This window comes from Pongo abelii, chromosome 10, assembly GCF_028885655.2.
Source record: "Pongo abelii isolate AG06213 chromosome 10, NHGRI_mPonAbe1-v2.0_pri, whole genome shotgun sequence".
NCBI classification, from domain to species: Eukaryota; Metazoa; Chordata; class Mammalia; order Primates; family Hominidae; genus Pongo; species Pongo abelii.
Window position 1 is genome coordinate 119,010,349 of NC_071995.2, and position 24,165 is coordinate 119,034,513.

At 47.9% G+C, this 24,165-nt stretch overlaps 1 protein-coding gene across 1 annotated transcript in view; it reads right to left on the minus strand.

Moving 5' to 3' along the window:
- GCN1 (GCN1 activator of EIF2AK4) overlaps positions 1 to 24,165 on the minus strand; it is a 67,417-nt gene that overhangs the window by 39,942 nt on the left and 3,310 nt on the right. The window contains exons 2-16 of the mRNA XM_024256398.3: positions 23,352 to 23,454; positions 17,791 to 17,854; positions 17,080 to 17,211; positions 16,536 to 16,644; positions 11,874 to 11,972; positions 11,647 to 11,781; positions 10,705 to 10,773; positions 10,468 to 10,576; positions 9,167 to 9,241; positions 8,770 to 8,898; positions 8,190 to 8,240; positions 7,112 to 7,210; positions 6,692 to 6,865; positions 3,260 to 3,412; positions 1,328 to 1,420 (exon numbers count right to left, since the gene is read on the minus strand). Coding sequence (XP_024112166.2) covers positions 1,328 to 1,420; positions 3,260 to 3,412; positions 6,692 to 6,865; positions 7,112 to 7,210; positions 8,190 to 8,240; positions 8,770 to 8,898; positions 9,167 to 9,241; positions 10,468 to 10,576; positions 10,705 to 10,773; positions 11,647 to 11,781; positions 11,874 to 11,972; positions 16,536 to 16,644; positions 17,080 to 17,211; positions 17,791 to 17,854; positions 23,352 to 23,454 — 1,594 coding nt within the window. The remainder of the gene's footprint in view (positions 1 to 1,327; positions 1,421 to 3,259; positions 3,413 to 6,691; positions 6,866 to 7,111; positions 7,211 to 8,189; positions 8,241 to 8,769; positions 8,899 to 9,166; positions 9,242 to 10,467; positions 10,577 to 10,704; positions 10,774 to 11,646; positions 11,782 to 11,873; positions 11,973 to 16,535; positions 16,645 to 17,079; positions 17,212 to 17,790; positions 17,855 to 23,351; positions 23,455 to 24,165) is intronic.

Consider the following 24,165-nt stretch of genomic DNA (forward strand, 5'->3'; position numbering starts at 1 on the left):
AAAATTAGGCGGATGTGGTGGTGTGCACCTGTAGTCCCAGCTACTCAGGAAGCTGAGGTGGGAGGAACACCTGAGACCAGGGAGGTCGAGGCTGCAGTGAGCCACGACTGTGCCGCTGCACTCCAGCCTGGGCAACAGAGTGAGATCCTGTCTCAACAACAACAAATTACTATGAAGTTCTAAAAAGAGGCCAGGCATGGTGGCTCATGCCTGTAATCCCAGCACTTTGGGAGGCCGAGGCAGGCAGATCACCTGAGGTCGGGAGTTCGAGACCAGCCTGACCAACATGGAGAAACCCCATCTCTACTAAGAAAAAAAAAAAATACAAAATTAGCCTGGTGGTAGTGGCACATGCCTGTAATCCCAGCTATTCGGGAGGCTGAGGCAAGACAACTGCTTGAACCCAGGGGGAGAGGTTGCGGTGGGCTGAGATCGCGCTACCGCACTCCAGCCTGAGCAACAAGAGCGAAACTCCATCTCAAAAAAAAAAAAGAATGATGAAGTTCATTATGTACTGACATGGACTCATTTCCAGGTCTAGAAAGCACAGTACATACGGCAGACACACTACCATTTGTGTAAAAAAGGTAGAGAACAAACATATACAGGTATTTACTTGCATATATATAAAATATCAAGGCTACAGAAGAAGCTAATAAAATTGGTTATCTATAGCCGAGGAACTGGGTAGCCAGATATCAAAGCAGGGGTATAATTTTCAATGTAGACCCTCTTGTATCTATTTTTGAATTACATTAGTCTATTTCCTTTTCAAAATTTAGCTAAAAATTTTTCTAAAACCAGGAAATGACTAACAGTTGTAGCTCATTAATGGAATGCTGCGATTTATGAGTCAAAAGACTCTTCAAATCACCAATTAGTGGCAGACACTCCTAAGGCAACGTAGAATATTAAACAGACATTTAAAATTCAACTGTTCCTTTTCTGCCAGGATAGAAACCAGTAGTTTTTGTGTCTCTTGGTGGGGGAGTAGAGCCTGCCAGACTCCACAAGAGCTTCTCAGCTGCCTTAACACAAGAAAACCTCCAAGACAGCACCAATTACCCAATCAGCTATAATTACAGCTCATATCGTAGCTCCACAGCCATTACTGCTCTGTCTCCATACATCTCCCAAGTCCCATTTCCCTAACCTTACATTCCCTACAGGAATGAATTTATTCCTACAACAGCTAAGCTGTTGGCCAGATCACTCTGGTCCAGGTTTTTGCAGACCTGACTGGTTGGTCAAGAAAGGGTCCTCTCTGAAGATTTTCCAAAGAGACTTTGCCTCAATCCCGAGTTCAACTAAGCGTGGAATAACTTACCATCCTCTGAAGCCATGACCAGGAATTTCTCAGAAGTGAAAACCTGCTTTTTCTCATCCACAATCAGCTGCCAGAAACTGCTCAGTTTAGCCTCTGCAAGAAACAAAAGGTTACCCCACGACGCAGCTCACCACATCCCCCAGAGCTGATCCACTCCATCCTGAAGCTGCTGGGGTGGGCTTTGCTGACAAACCCTCCTCTGCAGCAGGAGGCTCAGTGCTCTTCCATTTGGGGAACTGACCTCAGTCCTTCTGGTATCACCTCCTGTATGAAACTCTTCGGTGGTTCTCTGCTGCCTACAGGAGCCTAGGTGAACTGCTTCTCATCCGGAATTCCCATCCACCCCAGGCGCCAAGCTGGAATATCTGAGGTTTACAGACTCTGGCTTTCCCTGCCCTTCCCTGACTGGGGCTGTTTGGACTCACACTGGGCCATCCCTTCAGGATAATGAAATCCCTCCCAGGCTTCAGGGTACCAGTTCAAATGCTTCCTCCATGAAGCCCTTCCCAATACCCATCCCCCCAACTAAAAGCAATCTCTCTTTCAAAACTGCTCTAATGCCACATTTTGTCTTAAGCTACGGATATATTTCTGTATTTCCTCACTCCCACTGTGAAGTAAGCACCCTGAAATTTGCTGAAGAAGGTCATGTTCATCTTAGCATTCCCCCAGGTAGCCCAGTGCCTTGCGTGGCCACAGTGGGAACACGATATTACATGAGGAGAGCTGAGCTCCATTCCTAACCAAAGGAGTAAGTTCAGGTGTGTCCCAGTGCAGAGATTGGGAGATGAAATAAAGAAAGCCTGGCTGGGCACGGTGGCTCACGCCTGTAATCCCAGCACGTTGGGAGGCCGAGGTGGGCGGATCACAAGGTCAGGAGATCGAGACCATCCTGGCTAACACAATGAAACCCTGTCTCTACTAAAAATACAAAAAATTAGCTGCGCGTGGCGGCATAGCGCCTGTAGTCCCAGCTACTCGGGAGGCTGAGGCAGGAGGCAGAGCTTGCAGTGAGATGAGATCGTGCCACTGCACTCCAACCTGGGCGACAGAGCGAGACTCTGTCTCAGAAAAAAAAAAAAGAAAGCCTGAAATATGATGCAGCCACAAAAAATAATGAGAAAGCTCTTTCTGACGTACTGATTTGGAATCATTTCGAAGATATATATAGTATATATATTATATATTATAAATAATATGGTATATAGAGTATGTTCCCCAGCATGTTCAATTACATAACACACTATCTCTGGACATAAAATTGGTAATACTGTTTCTTCTTTCTTAGACAAAGTCTCACTGTGCTACCCAGGCTGGAGTACAGTGGCACAATCCCAGCTCACTGCAACCTACGCCTCCTGGGTTCAAGCGATTCTCCTGCCTCAGCCTCCCGAGTAGCTGAGATTACAGGCATGCGCCACCACATCCAGCTAATTTTTGTATTTTTAGTAAAGACGGCGTTTCACCATGTTGGCCAGGATGGTCTCGAAATCCTGACTTCGTGATCCACCCGCCTTGGCCTCCCAAAGTGCAAAATTGGTAACACTGTTTACAGAGGGAAACTTAACGGCTACAGGAAAAGACAGGGCTAAGGGGAAGCTTCTCATGTTATATCCTTTTGAATTTTGTACTGTATGAATGTATAACCAACTGAAACAAACAGTCCCAATACTAAACCCTGGTCCATCTTGGTATCATCTACAAGCCCGTGTAGCACTGGAGCAACAGAATGAAGGAGGACAGTGACACAGTCCCGAGACTACATTCCCACTGCCCATGCAACCCTGAGGTTCATCCTGCAGATGACGAGCAAACCTGTGGCTGATCCAGTGTGGTCAGGACCAAGCTAACCCTGAATATCAAGACACACCTCCCAAGGACTCTTGTCAGAGGCCCCTGTCTCTACCATCCTGGACACCTCTGGACTCATACCAGCCTGTGAGTCAGCCACCGACAGCTTCAAGAGCAACAAGGCTGCGGCAACCCCTTCAGTGACGGTGGGAACCTGAGTGCTTTGGGAGGCTGCCTTCTCCACTGTCTGGACGAGCAAGGGCAGTAAGTCCAGGGCCTGCAACAGTGTGTCACCTGTGGAGAGAGGACACGCACCTTAAAGGACATCCTGATCCTTGGAAATGACAGGACTGAGAAAGGATTTATCTAACCAGCTGTTAACCAGACGACTAAAACCCTTCAGTTGATTTTTCAAATATCTCAAAAAGAAGTGAAGTGAAATCAAAACTTAAATCAAATTCTACAGCCACAAAATTAGAGGCAGAAAGATAATCCTTACGGCCAGGTGTGGCAGCTCACTTCTGTAATCCCAGCACTTTGGGAGGCCGAGGCGGGTGGATCACCTGAGTTTGGGAGTTCGAGACCAGCCTGACCAACATGGAGAAACCCCGTCTCTATTAAAAATACAAAATTAGCTGGGCGTGGTCCAGTTATTCAACTGATGGATAAGCAGAGACATTAGGTGTGTTGCTCAAGGTCACACGGCTAGTTGAGGCAAGTCAGAGCCACCCTCAATCCTATCAATTCCCATCTGGTACTCTTCCCCCATACAGATGACCTTTGGACCCAAATTCTAAATTTTTGAGTCCAAATCCGCTGACCTCTGAACTAAACTCATTTAAAAAAAAAAAAAAAAAGGAAGCCAAGCACGGTGGCTCACGCCTGTAAGCCCAGCACTTTGGCAGGCTGAGGCAGGAGGGATCATGAAGTCAGGAATTCCAGACCAGCCTGACCAATATGGTGAAACCCTGTCTTAGCCGGGTGGGGTGGCGCGCGCCTGTAATCCCAGCTACTCAGGAGGCCGCAGCAAGAGAATCGCTTGAACCCAGGAGGCAGAGGTTGCAGTGAGCCGAGATTGTGCCATTGCACTCCAGCCTGGGCGATAGAACGAGACCCCATCTCCAAGAAAAAAAAAAAGAGAAACCAGTTAAAACTAGTTTGGCTGGGTGCGGTGGCTCATGCCTATAATCCCAACACTTTGGGAGGCCGAGGCAAGCAGATCACCCAAGCTCAGGAGTTCAAGACCAGCCTGGCCAACATGGCAAAACCCTGTCTCTATTAAAAAATACAAAAATTAGCCAGGCATCTGTAATCCCAGCTACTCAGGAGGCTGAGGTTGGAGAATCGCTTAAACCCAGGAGGCGGAGGTTTCAGTGAGCTGAGATCGCGCCACTACACTCCAGCCTGGGTGACATAGAGAAACTCCATCTCAAAAAAAAAGCACATGTTTTCTTCCTTCCCACCCCAACACCCGGGTTTGTTGTTCCATGTTTCCATAGCTACTAAATGGGTACATCAGAACATTTCACAATGAAAGCAGTTTTCCAGATAATGTTTTAGACTTGAATCCAAGAAATCTTTATTACAAAGGTTTATTTTTGTTTTGTTTTTAAAAGGTTTATTTTATATTATGCTTATTTTAAAAGCAATGAGCATTGAGTTCTGGCACTCTGCATTCCTTTTTTAAAAAATAAATTAAAAATAAATGCAACGAGCAGAACTAGCTCAAGCTGAAGAAACTAGGTAAAACCAAGTTTTTGCCATCTACAATTCAAGGTCCCACCTACAATTGATGGTCATTCAATGCAGCAATAACGCAAACTGATATATACAGTACTTTAGAGAACAGAATCTTGCTATGTTTCCCTGGCTGATCTTGAACTCCTGGGCTCAAGCAATCCCGCTGCCTCAGCCTCCTGTGTAGCTGGGACCACAGGCATGTACCACCATGCCCAGCTATTTTTTTAATTTTTTTGTAGAGATGGGGGTCTCACTTTGTTGCCCAGGCTGGTCTCAAACTCCTGGGCTCAAGCAATCCTCCCACCTCAGCCTCCCAAAGTGCCAGGACTACAGGCGTGAGCCAGCTCGCCTGGCCTCATAGACTGTTTTTAAGTCATGGATGTGAGTTCACTATATCCCTAAAGCAGCTGAAAATGTATTGAGTGTACATTTCTACCCACGGAAAATCTGTGACTTCAATCAGCACTACCTGTGGTTTGAATAAACCTCACAAACCACTGCACAAAGATGATCTATGATTCTGAGCTGGGAGACATATTTCAGAAAAAGATTTATTGCTTTCAACTCACTGCAAAAATCTCTTATGGTCAGATTCTTCTTCCCTTATCATTAAAAGAAATATGTGAGTACAAAGTTCTTCAGACAAGACATTTCACACAGAAGGGGGTCCCCTCTCAAGAGGAGGCCCTGGAATCTCCTAGATGTTTCTTTTTCTTTTTTGAGACAGAGTATCACTCTGTCACCCAGGCAGGAGTGCAATGGCTTGATCTCGGCTCACTGCAACCTCTGCCTCCTGGACTCAAGCGATTCTCCTGCCTCAGTCTCCCGAGTAGCTGGGATTACAAGCACCTGTCATCATGCCTGGCTAATTTTTGTATTTTTGTAGAGACAAGGTTATACCATGTTGGCCAGGCTGGTCTCGAACTCCTGACCTCAGGTGATCCACCCGCCTCGGCCTCTCAAAGCGCTGGTAGGCGTGAGCCTCTCCTAGATGCTTCTTTAAATATAGCTCATAAGTTTAAATCTTTTTAAAAAGAAATACAAGCATATCTCTGAGATGGAAATCAGTATTAGAGGTTTATAGCTTGGAGACCAAGCTCCTATACAGATTTGAAATTTTCCCCCAGCTCTGCTTGCCCAAATGACAGTAGGTTCCTCAACACTGAAGGAAGGGTGGTGGTCATTTTTAATAAGTCCAGAGTAAAGTTTACATGAAGTTGGATTTTTTAAACCAGTCTTTTTTTTTTTTTTTTTTTTTGAGACAGAGTCTTGCTGTGTTGCCCAGGCTGGAGTACAATGGCGCAATCTCGGCTCACTGCAGCCTCCATCTACCGGGTTCAATTCTCCCTGCCTCAGCCTCCCACATAGCTGGGATTACAGTTGCCCGCCACCATGCCCAGCTAATTTTTGTATTTTTAGTAGAGACGAGTTCTCGCCATGTTGGTCTTGAACTCCTGCCCTCAGGTGATCTGCCCGCCTCGGCCTCCCAAAGTGCTGGGATTACAGGTGTGAGCCACCGCACCCAGCCCTTAAACCAGTCTTATCTGAGTCATTTCTCCATGATTTCAGATACTGTAGTGACAAGTTCTGGTTCTGGTCCTCTCTGAATAAAGCTTTGTACTTTGAAAGTCTGACAAAGGGGAGAAGCCAGAATTTGTTGTGAAGACTGAATTCGGATTTTGGGCTAAGCCCAATGCTCTCATTTATTTCAGGAAGAAATAAATGGTGCAAAATAAGCTGAACTAACAGGGAAAGCGGGAACACTATTAATACCCTAAAGACTCGGTAACCTCTGCAGGAAGGCCTGGACACTAGCCCTAGGAGTTGTCTTACCCCGGTAAGAGGCCAACATGCACTGCAGATAGGCGTGCCTCACCGCAGATGTGGAGGTTTTAAGGCTGAAAGCTTTTTTGAACCATTCAGTGAGCTTCTTGGGCACTTCCGTAGTGAATCGGTTACACCAGAGAGCCAGGACTGAGACAGCGTGTACCAAGGTCCCTTCATGAACTAGGGCAAAAAGCAGAAGTCCAGTCAGTCCAGTGTCTTATAACCATGTCAAATCATTGCAAGCAGTGCAAAAAACAAGCCAGAGTACAAGCGGGAGGAAGCAGTGATATTTCAGACAGCTCCGAGCCTTGCTCTCTGAGGGAGGTGTGTCTTTAGGAGAGGTTTATGGAAGGAAAGCTCCAACTGTGAAAAACCACAGTCAAGGATGAGTACAGAACGCATGCTCACCATGTTGCACAGAATTACCTTCCTGCTGAAGGAACGGGATGAACAGCTCAGCCACGATCCCATTCAGGACCTGACTGGAAGGTCCGGACACCACATGATGACTGACGCTCCCAATCCCTAAAAGGCAGATTCCCTGTTCAGTCCCTTATCAGCACAGAACCACAAAGAGGCAAGTCTTCCTATTGCTGCCACCTCTGCACTCTGGGTCACAGACCTCTTCTGTGTCTCCAGCAGGCATACCTCTCCTTTGGCCATTATTGATCTTCCTTCAATGCCCCCTCTACACCTCCTGCCTTCTATAGAAGCCAAGCCTCTTGCTAGACCTGAACAAGTCCCTCTCGTCAAGCATGCACGCAGCAGGGTCCTGGGAGGCAGGCTGGACCCAAGATGGTCACAGGAGTCAAGATGCAAAGAAGGCTTCGCCTTACCTAAGAGTTATGTTAAAGCTTATCTACTACTAGGCCAGGCGCGGTGGCTCACGCCTGTAATCCCAGCACTTCGGGAGGCTGAGGCAGGCGGATCATGAGGTCGAGATCGAGACCATCCTGGCCAATGTGGTGAAACCCCGTCTCTACTAAAAATACAAAAAAATTAGCTGGATGTGGTGGTGCGCACCTGTAGTCCCAGCTACTCAAGAGGCTGAGGCAGGAGGATTGCTTGAACCCAGGAGGCGGAGGTTGCAGTGAGCCAAGATTGTGTCACTGCACTCCAGCCTGACGACAGAGAGAAACTCCATCTCGAAAAAAAAAAAAAAAAAAAAAAAAGCTTATCTACTACTAGATCACAGCTCTACTCCTGGCAGAGAAATCCTGTACCTGCCTGTAATCCCAGCACTTTGGGAGGCTGAGGCGGGCAGATCACTTGATGCCAGGAGTTCACGACCAGCCTGGCCAATATGGTGAAACCCCATCTCTACTAAAATTAGCTGGCGTGGTGGTGCGCACCAGTAATCCCAGCTACTAAGGAGGCTGAGGCATGAGGATCACCTGAACCTGGGAGGCAGAGATTGCAGTGAGCTGAGATGGCGCCACTGCACTCTATCCTAGATGACACAGCAAGACTTTCTCTCAAAAAAAAAAAAAAAGAAATCCTATACCTGAGAGGACGCTCATCTTCTGGGCTACAACAGTTAGTTTTCCTTCCGAGCCTGAGAGGAGAGACAGCAAACATTCACATTCACATTCATATTTCCAAGAGAGTGAACAATGCAGTCACGTGTGTGATGCCACGATATGGTTTCTGATTCCAGAAGTAGCCTTTGTGTTGTGAAGCTGGGTTTAAAATAACTTTTACTAGCCTTTTGCTTTCTGACTCAAAAAGGAATGTTCCTACAAAAAACTTGAGAAACAGAAAAAATATAAAGAAAAACATTTAAAAGGCAATCATGTCTCCACTACTCAAAGACATTTCTTTTCTGGTGTATTTCCTTTAGTTTTTTCTGCTATGCCTACAAAAATGTGTATCTTAAAAACGAAAAACCTGAGATCACCCCATCCACACCACCCCGTGCAGGGTTTTGTTCATTCACACACATTCACATTCCAGTGTGATGTCCTCCTGGCCACACAGCCTTGCCACAAGCAGACTTGGAGCATCAAGTCCCCTTCAGATCCCAGTTGAGGGAAATACCAGGGGCCACGCCTCAACCACTCGCATGGCCAAGAGGGCTTGCTCACCTCCGAGGATAGCAAATAGGTGCTTGGTCAGGGATTCCATGGCCGAAGAGTCACTGCACTGGCGTGCCAGGTTCCGCAGTGCCAGCACAGCTTCATCCATCAGGCGGGGACTGTTGGATTTCAGGTGACCTGGACACACAAAGCCACTACTCAGAAGCAGCCAACAACTGAGCATCCAGACTTCCGTCTTTGTCTTTTCCATGCCCCCATCTCTTCAGTACTAGCTGTTTGCTCTCATTCAAATCATCTCAAGAAAGAAACTGCCAATGTCAATGTAGTTTAGGTTAGGGCCTTATTACTATCCTGAGCTGTCCCCTACCCCTGCTACAACAATTAGGACAAGTACAACCAAACCCAAGGTGACACTTATAGGCTAGAGAGGGGCTGGGATACTCACCAGCCAGTCCTTTCACGATGTCCATGGCATACTGGCTGAGGTCAAGCGTCACTGATGCCAGCAGACTAGAAATAGCTAAGGGAGACAGAAAGCACTGACCATGTCAGTCTAAGCAATAAATTCAACAGATAATTGTTCCCTTACTCCCCAGCAAATGCCACTAGGCCTGCTGTCTGGCCCTTCATCTCTACAGGCTACATGAGTAGTCCCAAAGCTCTGCTGAAAAGCTGTATACCTCCCCATCCCGATCAGCAAAAATTGCCTTTCCAACATCCCACCAACACATTTTACTAAGATACACAAGGACAGAGACTCAACCCTCAGATCCCATGATCTCAAGTGCCACATCCATACTAACTCCAGAATGTCTAGAGAGGAGGTTCTTAACCTGAATGGTCTCCAGAAAGTTCTTTAGGGGAGGTGGAGGGGTAAGAGGATATTTTGTTTTCTTCCACTCAACTCTGAAAGTGAACACTTGATATTTTCTGGGAATCAGAACAATGGCTAGCATCTATATAAAGCTATGAACTGATCCAGTGGGTTCTTGAACCCCTAAAATTATATGCAGTATTCTTAGTGGATATACTTTTGTGCATTCTTCTAACAAGAGAGCCCATGACATTTTCTCCTTTTTTTTTTTGGACAGGGTCTGGCTCTGTCGCCCAGGCTGGAGTATAATGGCATGATCTTGCCTCACTGCAACCTCCACCTCCCGGTTTCAAGTGATTTTCCTGCCTCAGTTTCCCAAGTAGCTAGGACTACAGGCATGTGCCACCACGCCTAATTTTTTTTGAATTTTTATTAGAGACGGGGTTTAACCATGTTGGTCAGGCTGGTTTCAAACTCCTGACCTCAGGTGATCCACCTGCCTCAGCCTCCCAAACTGCTGGGATTACAGGCATGAGCCACCGCGCCCAGCCTCTTGTTTTTTGAGATGGGGCCTCACTCTGTCACCCAGGCTGGATGGAATGCAGTGTTGCCATCTTGGCTCACTGCAACTTCCACTTCCTGGGTTCAAGCTATCCTCCCACATCAGCCTCCCGAGTTGAGCTCCTGCGCTCAAGTGATCTGCCCACCGCCGCCTCCCAAAGTGCTGGGATTACAGGTGTGAGCCAATGCATCTGGCTTTCAACATAATCGCAAAAGGTCCCCAATCTCTCTCCCAAGGTCCCAACAAGATAAACAGTAAATACATCGCCCTTCCCTCCCTGCTACCACACACACTTCTTGTTGCCAAATATCGGGAACAGAGATAGAGGCAACTCATCTCCCTCCCACCATCCTGGTTGACAGCAACCTACTTTCAATAACATTCTCGGGACTCCTCAGTAAGGACTTCTGTATGGTGGGCAGTATCAGATCCTTAAATTCGGAGTGGGATAGGTATCGGAGCAGAGGGGCACAGCTATCCTACAAAGAAAAAGGAATAAGGCACCTAGCCCTCATGGGAACAGACCAAGAAGCAAAAAATAGTTCAGCATCCCAGAATTGAAAATGGGATCAGTTGTCCAGGTGAGTAACGTCCACCTCTCGCTCACCAACAGGTACTTCGGAGGCTTGACTTTGCTCATCAGGATGTTCTTCATGTAAAAGTCCAGTAGGGCGCTCTAGAGAACACAAAGCTCTGGTTAGATCCTGACATTCTCAAATATCTCATCACTGGCCTAAGGGGTCCCTCTTGTGAGAGTGCCTCCAAAAAATACAAATCAATGCCCCAAATTTCAGTGTTAAGCATAGAGGTCCCACTGATCATGCAACCCCACTTAAAACCCTTCCACAGCTTTCCATGGCCCCCTGGGATAAAGTCCAAAGTCCTCTGTATGGCTTATAAGGCCCTGCCCACCACTCAGCTGGCTGCGTCTCACTCTAACCCATTCCTGCCACTCCAACCCCGCTCGCCTCCTCTCTCTTCCTGCCCGCAGGCTGCTTCTTCTGCCCAAAATGCTCTGCCTCACATCTTGACCTTGCTAATTCCTCTTCACTCTCAAAGTTCCTTCTTTAGAGAGATGTGTTCTCTGATCCACAGCCTAAATCAGGTCCTTCCGTTGTGGAGTCTCACGACTTCTCACACTTTCCCTTTGCAGCACATACTAGTTATAATTAGCTAGACTATCTGTTTAATGTCAGTTTCTCAGACTCAGTTCCATGGGGGCAGGGGTCATAGCTCCCTTATTCGCTGGTGTACCCCCAACACTGGGCACAGTGCCTAGAACATGGCAGCCGCTCAACTGGGATGAATAAGTGACTGCATGAACAAGCAAACTATCACCCAAGCCAGAAACAGAAGGGAAACTTTCCAACTCCTAGAAGTTCATGTATCATGGCAAAAGGCCAGAGTCTCACAGGAGAAAACCAACAAGTTTCAGATGAGGTCAACAGCTAGGGTCACCAGGGCAAAGCAGGTTCCCATTCCTTCCCTCCAGCGAGCTCCCAACATCCCCAACGTAGCAAACCCACAGTCACTCCACCTTGGCACTTGCCTTGTGCTGACTGACCACGTCCATCTCCTTGTGGCTCGTGCAGAACTGCACCAGCAGCCCCAGCATGCCGGCATAGTTCTGGTTGGGCTCTAGGCTGAGAATGGCTGAGAAGTACTGTTCCACCAGCCCGGGGTTCTGAAGAGGAAAGTGCCAGGCAGGTGTTTAAGATGGCAGTGGGGGAGTGGCATGGAAGAAGCAATGCCCACCAACCCCTGCAGTCCTGTCACCTCTTTCCACAGCTTCGTGAGTTTCTTCACAGCACCATCCACGGCGTGCTTGTGGGAGCCACCCAGCACCTCCAGCAAGAGCAGGCACTGCACTTCCACCTGCCAGGACCAGGAAAGACTCAGGTCAAGGTGGGACACGAGATTGAGGGTCCCATGGCCCTCACAGCCTGCAAAGACCTCCATCAGCCCCTCCAAATCCTGGCTTCATCTCCACTCAGCTTCTCCCACTCAACTCCAGCCAGATCCTCTTCCCTCCACCCCACACATTTAGTTCTGTCCTTTAACGACACTGTTCCCTCTAGTGTTCGTTTAGTAAATATTTGGTGATCACCTATTATGAGTCAGACAATGAAGGCACAAGGGGGAGGAAGATAGACATGGTCCCTGCTTTTTTTTTTTTTTTTTTTTTAAGACGGAGTCTCGCTCTGTCGCCAGGCTGGAGTGCAGTGGCACGATCTCAGCTCACTGCAACCTCCGCCTCCCGGGTTCAAGTGATTCTCCCGCCTCAGCCTCCCAAGTAGCTGGGACTACAGGTGCGTGCCACCATGCCCAGCTAATTTTTTTTCTTTTTTTTTTTGAGACAGAGTCTCGCTCTGTCACCCAGGCTGGAGTGCAGTGGTGCGATCTCAGCTCACTGCAAGCTCCACCTCACGGGTTCACGCCATTCTCCTGCCTCAGCCTCCCGAGTAGCTGGGACTACAGGTGTCCACCACCACGCCTGTCTAATTTTTTGTATTTTTAGTAGAGACGGGGTTTCACCGTGTTAGCCAGGATGGTCTCGATCTCCTGACCTTGTGATCCGCCCGCCTCGGCCTCCCAAAGTGCTGGGATTACAGGCGTGAGCCACTGCGCCCAGCCGGTCCCTGCTTTCATGTACCTTAGAATTCAGAGGAAAAAAGAGATATTAAACAAATAAATACACAAATGAACATACAATTTCAGTGAGGTTTAAGTGCCATGCAGGAAAAGAATAAGGGTCCTGTTTCATTTACTTATCTGCCTTGACCTGTTCTTCATTAATTCCACAAATACTTACTGACCACTGACTACATGGCAGGCTCTATGCTGAGCACTGTGAATACAGAGGTGCATCGTGATATGGGGATTCGAACTGCATGGAGCTCACACCGTCCAACCCAAATTGACATACATAATAGGTCCTTGACTAAAAAAATCTCACAGGCTGCCAGGCCTAGTGGCTCACACCTGTAATCCCAGCACTCTGGGAGGCCGAGGCAGGCAGATCACCTGAGGTCGAGAGTTCGAGACCAACATGGAGAAACCTCGTCTCTACTAAAAATACAAAATTAGCTGGGCATGGTGGCGCATGCCTGTAATCCAAGCTACTCAGGAGGCTGAGGCAGGAGAATCGCTTGAACCCAGGAGGCAGAGGTTGCGGTGAGCCGAGATCACGCCTTTGCACTCCAGCCTGGGCAACAAGAGCGAAACTCCATCTCAAAAAAAAAGGCCAGGTGCGATGGTTCACGCCTGTAATCCCAACACTTTGGGAGGCTGAGGCAGGCAGATCACAAGGTCAAGAGATCGAGACCATCCTGGCCAACATGGTGAAACCCTGTCGCTACTAAAAATACAAAAATTAGCCGGGCGTGGTGGCAGGCGCCTGTAGTCCCAGCTACTCAGGAGGAAAATTGCTTGAACCCAGGAGGTGGAGTTTGCAGTGAGCCGAGATAGCGCCACTGCACTCCAGCCTGGCGACAAAGACTCTGTCTCAAAAAAAAACAAACAAAAATCTCAGAGGCTTTATGTGCCATAAATGCCCAAGGTCACTAGTGAGTCGTGTGAACTGCCACCCTCAGAAAACAGATACACTTGTGGCCGGGCGCGGTGGCTCACGCCTGTAATCCCAGCACTTTGGGAGGCCAAGGCGGGCAGATCACGAGGTCAGGAGATCGAGACCATCCTGGCTAACACGGTGAAACCCTGTCTCTACTAAAAATACAAAAAAAATTAGCTGGGCACGGTGGCAGGCGCCTGTAGTCCCAGCTACTCGGGAGGCTGAGGCAGGAGAATGGCGTGAACCCGGGAGGCGGAGCTTGCACTGAGCCAAGATTGCAAGATTGCGCCACTGCACTCCAGCCTGGGCAACAGAGCGAGACTCCGTCTCAAAAAAAAAAAAAAAAAGAAAGAAAGCAGATACGCTTGTGGAAAGCAATGCTGATAAATTCCATTTGCATGTATACAAAATGGCATATGTACAAGGTTATTCTTTGCAGCACTGTTAGTAACAATAAAAAACCGTAAACAACAGAGGACTCCCTATATATAGCGTGGTATAGAAAGGATTACTGGCTGGGCATGGTGACTCACGCCTATAAACCCAGCACTTCAGAAGACCGAAGCAGGTGGTTCCCTTGAGCCCAGGAGTTCGAGACCAACCTGGGCAATGAAAGAAAACCCCATCTCTAAAAAAATACAAAAATTAGCCAGGCATACACCAGCATGCCTGTAGTCCCAGCTACTCAGGAGGCTGTGACAGAAGGATCACTTGAGCCCAGGAGGTCAAGGCTGCAGTGAGCTGAGATCATGCCACTGTGCTCCAGCCTGGGTGACAGAGCAAGATCTTTGTCTCAAAAAAAAAAAAAAAAGCCTGCAGAATCACGGTGTGTAAAAAAAAAATTTTAAATATATTTTTTTAAAAGTAGGCTGGGCATGACCAGGTGCGGTGGCTCATGCCTGTAATCCTAGCACTTTGGGAGGCCGAGGCGGGTGGATCACCTGCGGTCGGGAGTTCGAGACCAGCCTGACCAACATAGAGAAACCCCATCTCTATTAAAAATACAAAACTAGCCGGGCATGGTGGCACATGCCTGTAATCCCAGCCACTTGGGAGGCTGAGGCAGGAGAATCACTTGAATCCGGGAGGCAGAGGTTGCAGTGAGCCAAGATCGCACCATTGCACTCTCAGCCTACGCAACAAGAGTGAAACTCCATCTCAAAAAAAAAAAAAAAAAAAAAAAAAAAAAGTAGGCTGGGCACAATGCTTCATACCTGTAATCTCTGCACTTTGGGAGGCTGAGATAGACGGGATCACCTGAGGTCAGGAATTTGAGACTAGCCTGGCCAACATGGTGAAATCCCATCTCTACTAAAAATACAAAAATTAGCCAGGTGTGGTGGCATGCACATATAGTCCCAGTTACACTCAGGAAGCTGAGGGTTGAGAACTGCTTGAGCCTGGGAGGCAGAGGTTGCAGTGAGCTGAGATTGCGCCACTGCATTCCAACCTGAGTGACAGAATTATACTCTGTCTCTCAAAAAAAAAGAAACAAAACAAAACAAAAAAAAACACTCAGTGCAGATAAGCCAATGAGCTTGCCCCTTCTTACAAGGAGGCTTTTGGTAACAATGACACCCATTCCCTGAAGGGGATCCAAGAGAGTCCCAGCTCACAACAATACATAATCCTTGACCCTCAAGGTTTCAGCATTCTAATCCATCATCAATCAATTATACTGAGAACCATTCCATGTTTGTCCCCAGAGGTGTGCTGGATAAGCTCCCGGGGATGCAGCCCTCTATCTAACTAGCAGGCTGCTTCATGGAGCGGTACTTGTGTTTCCTAAGGCCAGTCATCACTGGCACCTACCTGCCTGGGACTCTCCAGTTTCCACAGTCATCTCAACCCTCAACTAAACCTGGCTTTACGACAACTCTTTGAGGCGGACAGGGTGAGTAGTATTTTCTTTCCCACTTTGCAAATGAGGAAATGGGCTCAGAAGTTAAGTGATTCAGCCAAGTCTCATGGACAAGAATCAGATCCAAGGCCAGGCAAAGTGGCTCACGCCTGTAATCCCAACACTTTGGGAGGCCAAGGCAGGCGGATCATCTGAGGTCAGGAGTTCAAGGCCAGCCTGGCCACCATGGAAAAACCGTCTCCACTAAAAACACAAAAAAATTAGCCAGGCATGGTGGCAGGCTGGCTACTCAGCTACTCAGGAGGCTGAGGCAGGAGAATCGCTTGAACCCAGGAGGCAGAGGTTGCAGTGAGCCGACACCACACCACTGCACTCCAGCCTGGGCAACAGAGCAAGACTCCGTCTCAAAAAAAAAAAACCACTCCTCATGACCTACACTAAGCCTACCCAGGTACATTTCTGCTCTGCTCACCTCCCAACCTGGTGAGCAGACATGTGGAAAGAAAAAGAAGAGAATGTGGAAAGGGCAGGTAGAGAATGGAAAGAGGGAATTTAAGAACCAAAACCAAGACAAGAAATCCATTCCATTCACCAGTTCAGCACTGAAATCAAACACAGGGAATGGAATGATTAGCCAGAAAAAACCAAGAGGATTTACACTATGATATTTTCTAGTCTACTTGCTTTTTGGCTGTCTTCCCAACTCCGGCCTGTCACGGCTTCCACACATGCCATGAAATCAGGGGCCTCATTTCTGTTGTCCATCACTGCATTTCTAGTGCCTAGCACCATGACTGACAGAGAAGCTCCAAAATGTCTAATACACCAAACAATGTGATTATGCTGCACCCATGGCCATCCACCAAAGCCACACACCTCGGGACAACTCAGAGTGTCTGGTCACCCAGCACCCAGAAAAGCACTTGGCACCAAGAAGGTGCTGAAACATGCTCTAACTCCTGGCAGAAAGCTGACCCTTGCTACTTCAGAGACACAGGGAACCTACCAGTTTGTTCCAGATGTCCCCTTGTCGCTTGGCTCTCGATGGAAAGACAATGCGCACCAGGAGGCAGGTCCAGGTCAAGGCCAGCAAGGCGGCAGAGCCACTGCTCTTACTGTAGAGCAGAGTTGGGGGTGAGTTCAGAGCAGCAGCCTCCACCTTGAGGACAAACACTGTCCCTAAGGCCCCGCCTGGTAATGCAGGACCCTCCCTTGACCTCGTGGAACAGAACTTTGAAACCAGTTCCCCACAAACCATCTGTGGCAATTCAGGACAAAAAGTCCAGGCTTCAGTGGCCAAACTCCCATCTCCTGGCACTGACAACTATAAAAACAAACAGACGGCTTCCACCATTAGGGGCCTGGTGGGCAACTGGTTCCCCTCAAAATAGCCTTGCTTCCACTGTTTCCCAACCCTGCTCCTCGGGAAAGTGGTTTTCTCCACTAAGCTTGCTATCCTGGCTCCTCCCTCTGGTGCACAGTCAACTGCATCAGCTTCTCCTGAGCAGGACTGTACCCATCCTCAGGGGGCCACAACTTTTACCTCTTACCTGGGAACACCTGCTTTGGAGCCTATACCGGAAGACTGCAGAGAGTGTAGAAGGTTCTTAGCAGTGGCTTCTGGTTGGGCCTCAGCCAACTGCTGGATGGCTGCCTGCAGGGCCCTGCGGGAGGCTGCATCTCTAGGGGAAGAGGCAAAGGGAAAGGTGAACATGCAGACCTCAGGCAGAGGCAGGGGCAAGGCTGCTCAGGCCACACACTGGTCTTTCTCAGGAGAAACTGATCACACCATATTCCAGTAGATCACAGAGGAGGGATTAGGAAATAACTAGATAAACTCACCTCCTCCTAGAGTTCTAAAAGTATCTCATAAGGGCAAATAAGCCATTGAGTGTGTAAGGGCAGCACCTACATTTATGGAGCGGTTATAACGGTCTCAAAGTAGGCCAGAAGATTTAACACACATGACTAATGGCAGCATAAACACACTGACCACTATGGCACAGCAGGCAACTGTTCCAGGCACCTCACGCTTACTAACAACCACCCATGAGACAGAAAATGGCACCATCCCCATTCTGCAGACAAGGAAACTGAGGCACAGAGAGGTTAAGTAACTTGCCCAGGATCTAACGGCTAGGATGTGACATAGTCCAGATTTGGCACCAGGCAATCTGGCTCTAACCTGGGCTCTAACCACTACCCTAAATCCCCTCTATGTACAAAGTGCTCCAGATATGGGGCCTTTGGCTGGGACTCACCTATATCGATGCAGAGTCAGGCAGAACAATTTGCAGAGCCCCTTCACTGCTCCCTCTGGCAGATCTGAAACCAGAGATTACACAGACAGCAGTCAATAAAAATGACTTGGTAAGCTGCTGGAGTCAGGTATTCTGCCAGACATGATCTCAGCCCACTGGACACTCCCCATATATTTAAGACTTTCCTACCCAAGAAGAAAAAGAAACAACAAAACAGGACTCTAGGAAAACGTCTGGTACAGAAAAGCTTTGGGTAGACATTTGCTAAATGAACGAAACTAAGAAAATAAAAGTGGCCTCGAAACCTCACATGCCATCAAGAGGAGGTTCAGGAGTGCTGGAATTATTCTACTTCTTGATCTGGGTGCTGGTTATACTGGTGTTTAACATGTGATGATTCAGTGAGCTGTTCCATTAGGAGGCGTACCTTTCTTTACATACATTCATTCTAATAAACAGTTTAAAAAACAGTACAACATTGAAGTACTATGAGGGACCAGAAAAGGGAAGAACACCTATAACTGGAGTGTTTCTGAAAGTCCGAAGGACACATAAGCTTGGCCTGACAGATTAGTAGGCTCTGGAAAAATGGAAAGAGAGGGAGATACATGTGGACGGCAGGGTTAAGAAGGCATAATACCTATTCAGACCACATGAGGAAGAAAAGAGGAGACTAATAACACCCTAGCTCTTAGTGCTTACAAGACGCCAGACCGTGCTCTGGATCATTCATACACATTCACTCACTTAATCCATATAAGGTGGGCACTGTTATTAAGGGCCCCCACCCCCCCCGCTTTGATTTTTCAGACGGAGTCTCACTCTATCGCCCCGGCTGGAGTGCAGTAGTGTGATCTCGGCTTACTGCAACCTCCGCCTCCCAGGTTCAAGTGATTCTCCTGCTTTAGCCACCCGAGTAGCTGGGACTAAAGGTGCGCGCCACCACGCCCAGTTAATTTTTGTATTTTTAGTAGAGATGGGGTTTTACCCTGTTGGCCATGCTGGTCTCAAACTTGTGACCTTGTGATACACCTACCTCAGCCTCCCAAAGTGCTAGGATTACAGGCGTGAGCCACCGCACCCGGATTAAGCCCATTTTTAAATGAAGAAACCAAGTAATGGGAAACCAAGCCAGCCAGTCAGAGTGAAACAGATACACCCTAACTAACTCTGGAGTGAAACAGATACACTCTAACTCTGGGCAGAAAGAGTTCAACTCCTGGTTGAACAAGAGTGCTCAATATGGCTGGGCGCAGGGCTCACATCTGTAATCCCAGCACTTTGGGAGGCCAAGGTGGGCGGATCACTTGAGGTCAGGAGGTGACCTGGGGTCACCCTGAGGTGGGAGGATAACTTGAGACCAGCCTGGCCAACACGGCGAAACCCCGTCTCTCCTAAAAATACAAAAATTACCTGGGCATGGTGACACATGTCTGTAATCCCAGTTACTCAGGAGGCTGAGGTGGGAGGATCACCTAAGCCTGGGAGATTGAGGCTGCAAGGAGAATCGCTTGAACCCAGAAAGTGGAGGGTGCAGTGAGCAGAGATGGCGCCACTGCACTCCAGCCCAGGAGACAGAGCGAGACTCCATCTCAAAAAAAAAAGAGTGCTCAATAATGTTGGAAAGCCAGCCTGTGACAAGTGCTGCATGACACAGTGAAGCATGTAAACAAAAGGGAGGAGCGTCTGAGGAGGAGGAAATTTAACCTGCAGTGTAAGACAGACTTATACTGGGTGTAGGAAGAACCTGAGAGCAGGAGGCCCATACCATTCCTCACACTTCAGGCACCTGAATGATGGAAGAGAAATGAATGAGGTACAGGGACGCCGTTTCCCCAGGGCCCTCACCACCGCATTGGTCCATGTGATTTGGGGCTATTTCAGTAACTGGGGAAAAGAATGACTGGCGCTAGAAACAGGTTGTGGCTAAGACAATGACAATAACAGCTAACATACACTGTGAGCTTACCATAGCCAGACAATGCATTACATTTACTCCAACCTATCAGGGAAGTACTACTGCTATCTCCATGTTCAAAGCAAAGAAACAGGCTCAGAGAGGTGAAGTAACTTGAAGCAGGTCACACAGCCTGGAAGTGGCACAGCCCATCTGAGCCCTTCATCACTGACTGCTGCACTAGAGGCCTGTGACTGGAAAGATTGGTATCACATGGCTGCCTTTTCTAACCAGAGGGCTCTGCTGGGAAAGTGACCAGAAAAACCTTTGAGGATGCCATAAAACTCATACATTGAAGCATTAACACACAAGAGAATCTCTGAGACGCTCACAAACAGCAAGTTTACAAGCTTGGGTATCTTACTAGGCATAAGTAGGTCAGAAGCAGCAAATGAGAAGCTGGGTGAAGTGGCAGAAATAGGAAGTGAAAGTGGACAGAAAGGGAGACCCAATCTATATGGCCAGGATTTTCTTTTTTTTTTGAGACAGAGTTTCGTTCTTGTCGCCCAGGCTGGAGTGCAATGGCTTAATCTCAGCTCACTGCAACCTCCGCCTCCCAGGTTCAAGCGATTCTCCTGCCTCAGCCTCCCAAAGTAGCTGGGATTACAGGTGCCCACCACAACGCCCAGCTAATTTTTTTGTATTTTTAGTTGAGACAGGGTTTCACCATGTTGGCCAGACTGGTCTTGAACTCCTGACCTCAGGTGATCCAACCTCCTTGGCCTCCTAAAGTGCTGGGATTACAGGTGTGAGCCACCGAGCCCAGCTATGGCCATGGTTTTCAAACTTTAGTAAACATAGGAATCACCTAAAGGACTTGTTAAAACACAAATGCTGGGTTCTGTGCCCAATCTTTTTTTTTTTTTTTTTTTTTTTTGACACAGGGTCTCACTCTGTCACCCAGGCTGGAAAGCAGTAGCACAATCATGGACCACTGCAGCCTCAACCTCCCGGGCTCAAGTGATCCTCCCACCTCTCAACCTCCCAAGTAGCTGGGGCTACAGCACCTCCAGGATTTCTGATTTGAGTTGCTCCAATGGAGCTGAGAATTTTTATCTCTAACAAGTTCCAAGATGATGCTGATGCTGCCTGTCCAGGGACCACACTTTGAGAGCCAGTGCTATACAGTAAAAACAAACATACCAAAAGAAATGAAAAAAAAAAAAAACAAAAAAAAAACCCTAGAATTTATTGAATGAAGGCAAAATGGTCTTACTCTAATAAGTCATAGAGCTATCCCTTGGTTATGGTGCAGATCAGGATAATGAGATACGCTCAGCATTTCCCAAAATGTGTTCCCCAGACCCTGAACAGATTTTCAGCAAAAAAGAGGTTCAAAGAAAACACTGAATCCAAGGAAGCTTAATAAAGTGAAAACACCTTGTTGCGAATATTCCAAGAGGACATCAAAAACATGACCTCTAGGCTGGGCGTGGTGGCTGACACCTGTAATCCCAGCACTTTGGGAGGCCAAGACGGGCGGATAACCTGAGATTAGGTGTTCAAGACCAGACTGGCCAACATGGTGAAACCCCATCTCTACTAAAAATACAAATATTAGCTGGGCGTGCTGGCAGGTGCCTGTAACCCCAGCTACTTGGGAGGCTGAGGCAGGAGAATCACTTGAACCTGGGAGGCGGAGGTTGCAGTGAGCCGAGGTCGCGCCACAGCACTCCAGCCTGGGTGACAGAGGGAGACTCTGTCTCACAAAAAAAAAAAACAAAAAAAAAAAACCTCTCCCAACTTATTTGATCTTGGAATCCTTTATTGGCCAATCACCTACTACCATGTTGCTGACTTCCATGGAACGCAGATTGGGAAAAATGATATCCCAAGTCATAAAAAAAATGTTTTGGCCGGGAGCGGTGGCTCACACCTGTAATCCCAGCACTTTGGGCAGATCACAAGGTCAGGAGATCAAGACCATCCTGGCTAACACGGTGAAACCCTGTCTCTACTAAAAATACAAAAAATTAGACAGACATGGTGGCAGGCACCTGCAGTCCCAGCTACTCCGGTGGCTGAGGCAGAAGAATGGTATGAACCCAGGAGGCGGAGCTTGCAGTGAGCTGAGATCACACCACTGCACTCCAGCCTGGGCAACACCCCGAGACTCTGTCTCAAAAAAAAAAAAAAAAAAAAAGTTTTTGTACTCCGTATACTACTTGAGAAAGATTTTAGCTATCTTTTTTAACTATTTCCAATCAAAATGGTTAAAAGTGTAAATAGCTTTCACACCTGAATGAATAAACTCTCCACTAACCCAAAAGTTTTAACTGTTGCAACTCACACTATAGCAAGGAAATAAAGTAAAGGCAGAAGCTGTGCAGGGAGGGGGGATGAAGGCCATGGTTCCTTTTTTATTTGAGACGGAGTCTTGCTCTGTCGCCCAGGCTGGAGTGCAATAGCATGATCTCAGCTCACTGCAACCTCCACTGCCTCCCAGGTTGAAGCGATTCTCCTGCCTCAGCCTCCTGAGTAGCTAGGATTACAGGCGCGCATCACCACGCCCAGCTAATTTTTGTGTTTTCAGTACAGACAGGGTTTCACCATGTTGGTCAGGCTGGTCTCGAACTCCTGACCTCGTGATCCACCCGCCTCAGCCTCCCAAACTGTTGGGATTACAGGCGTGAGCCACCACACCTGGGCTTTTTTTTTGAGACGGAGTCTCGCTCTGTTGCCCAGGCTGGAGTGCAGTGGCATGATCTCGGCTCACTGCAACCTCCACCTCCCAGGTTCAAGCAATTCTCCTGCCTCAGCCTCCCAATTAGCTGGGATTACAGGTGCACACCACCACAACTGGCTAATTTTTGTACTTTTTTTTTTAATAGAGACGGGGTTTCACCATGTTGGCCAGGATGGTCTCAAACTCCTGACCTTGTGATCTGCCGGCCTCAGCCTCCCAAAGTGCTGGGATTACAGGCGTGAGCCACCGCGCCTGGCCAAGGCCATGGTTCTAAAGAAAGGCAATTTCAGCCGGGCCCAGTGGCTCGTGCCTGTAACCCTGGCATTTTGAGAGGCCAAGGCAGGCGGATCACTTGAGGTCAGGAGTTCAGGACCAGCCTGGCCAACATGGTGAAACCCCATCTCTACAAAAAAAACGAAAATTAGCTGGGTGTGGTGGCGCACACCTGTAATCCCAGCTACTGGGGAGGCTGAGGCATGAGAATCGCCTGAACCAGTGAGGCAGAGGTTGTAGTGAGCCGAGAGCATGCCACTGCACTCCAGCCTGGGCGACATCGTGAGACTCTGTCTCAAAAAGAAGAAAAAAAAAAAAACCACAATTTATTTTTGATATGGAACATTGTCATTTGAGGCCAGCCATATCAATGTTCCTGATATGGAACACTGTCATTCGAGAAACCCCATCTCTACTAAAAATACAAAAATTAGCCAGGCATGGTGTGGGCACCTGTAATCCCAGCTACTCGGGAGGCTGAGGGCAGGAAAATCGCTTGAACCCAGGAGGTGGAGGTTGCAGTGAGCTGAGATCATGCCATTGCACTTCAGCCAGGGCAACAGTGAGAGACTCTGTCTCAAAAAAAAAAAAAAAGAAAGAAAAACAATGAATATTGTCCAGGGTATGTGGCTGAAAAATAAATACCTTTTCCAGCAACACACTTCCCAAGTTCACTGAGGATTTCTCTCCGTTCCTTTACACTGGCTGTTGTCACCTTCCCTGCAAAACGCTTTAGTGTCTCGGAAACCTGTGAATGCCAAACAACAGAGAAAAATTCACTAGTCAGACTATAAAACAATGAGTGTGTGTGTTGAGGGGTGGGTGTAGAATTTGGGGATGTCTCTAACCTGGGGTTTCTCAACCTCCCCACTGGTGACAATTTGAGCCGGGTAATTCTGGTTGTGGGGGCCGTGTTTTTAGCAGCATTCCAGGTCTCTACCCACTCGATGTCAGTAGCAGCCCACCTCCCCCACCCGCCCCAGTTGTGACATTGTCAAATGTCTCCTGGGAGGCAAAATCACTCCCACTTGAGATGTACTGCTTTAATTCAACTAGTCGACAAATCAATATACCTTATTTCAACTTGGGCAATAAGAAGAAAGGCAAAGACCTCTGAAAAGAAAATATCCCTTCAGAACTACCCAAAATCTAGCAAGGGCCTAGTACGTGCCAAGTATGTTCCCTTTACATTATCTCACTTTAACCTCCCCATAAAGGGAATGTCAGCATCCTGGCAACTCACTGGCAGAGGATAAGCACACTGGCTAAAAGGGGAAAGGTTAGGAGATTGGATCCCAGCTCTGCCTTTTACTAGCTGTGGAAACTTAGTCAAATAATGTCACTCCCCCAATCTTCAGTTTTTTCATCTACAAGATGCGGACAATAGCAGCTACCTCATATGACTGTTATGGGGTTTAAATGAGATTGCGTATAAGGGGCGTCTACTCTCATCCCAAGC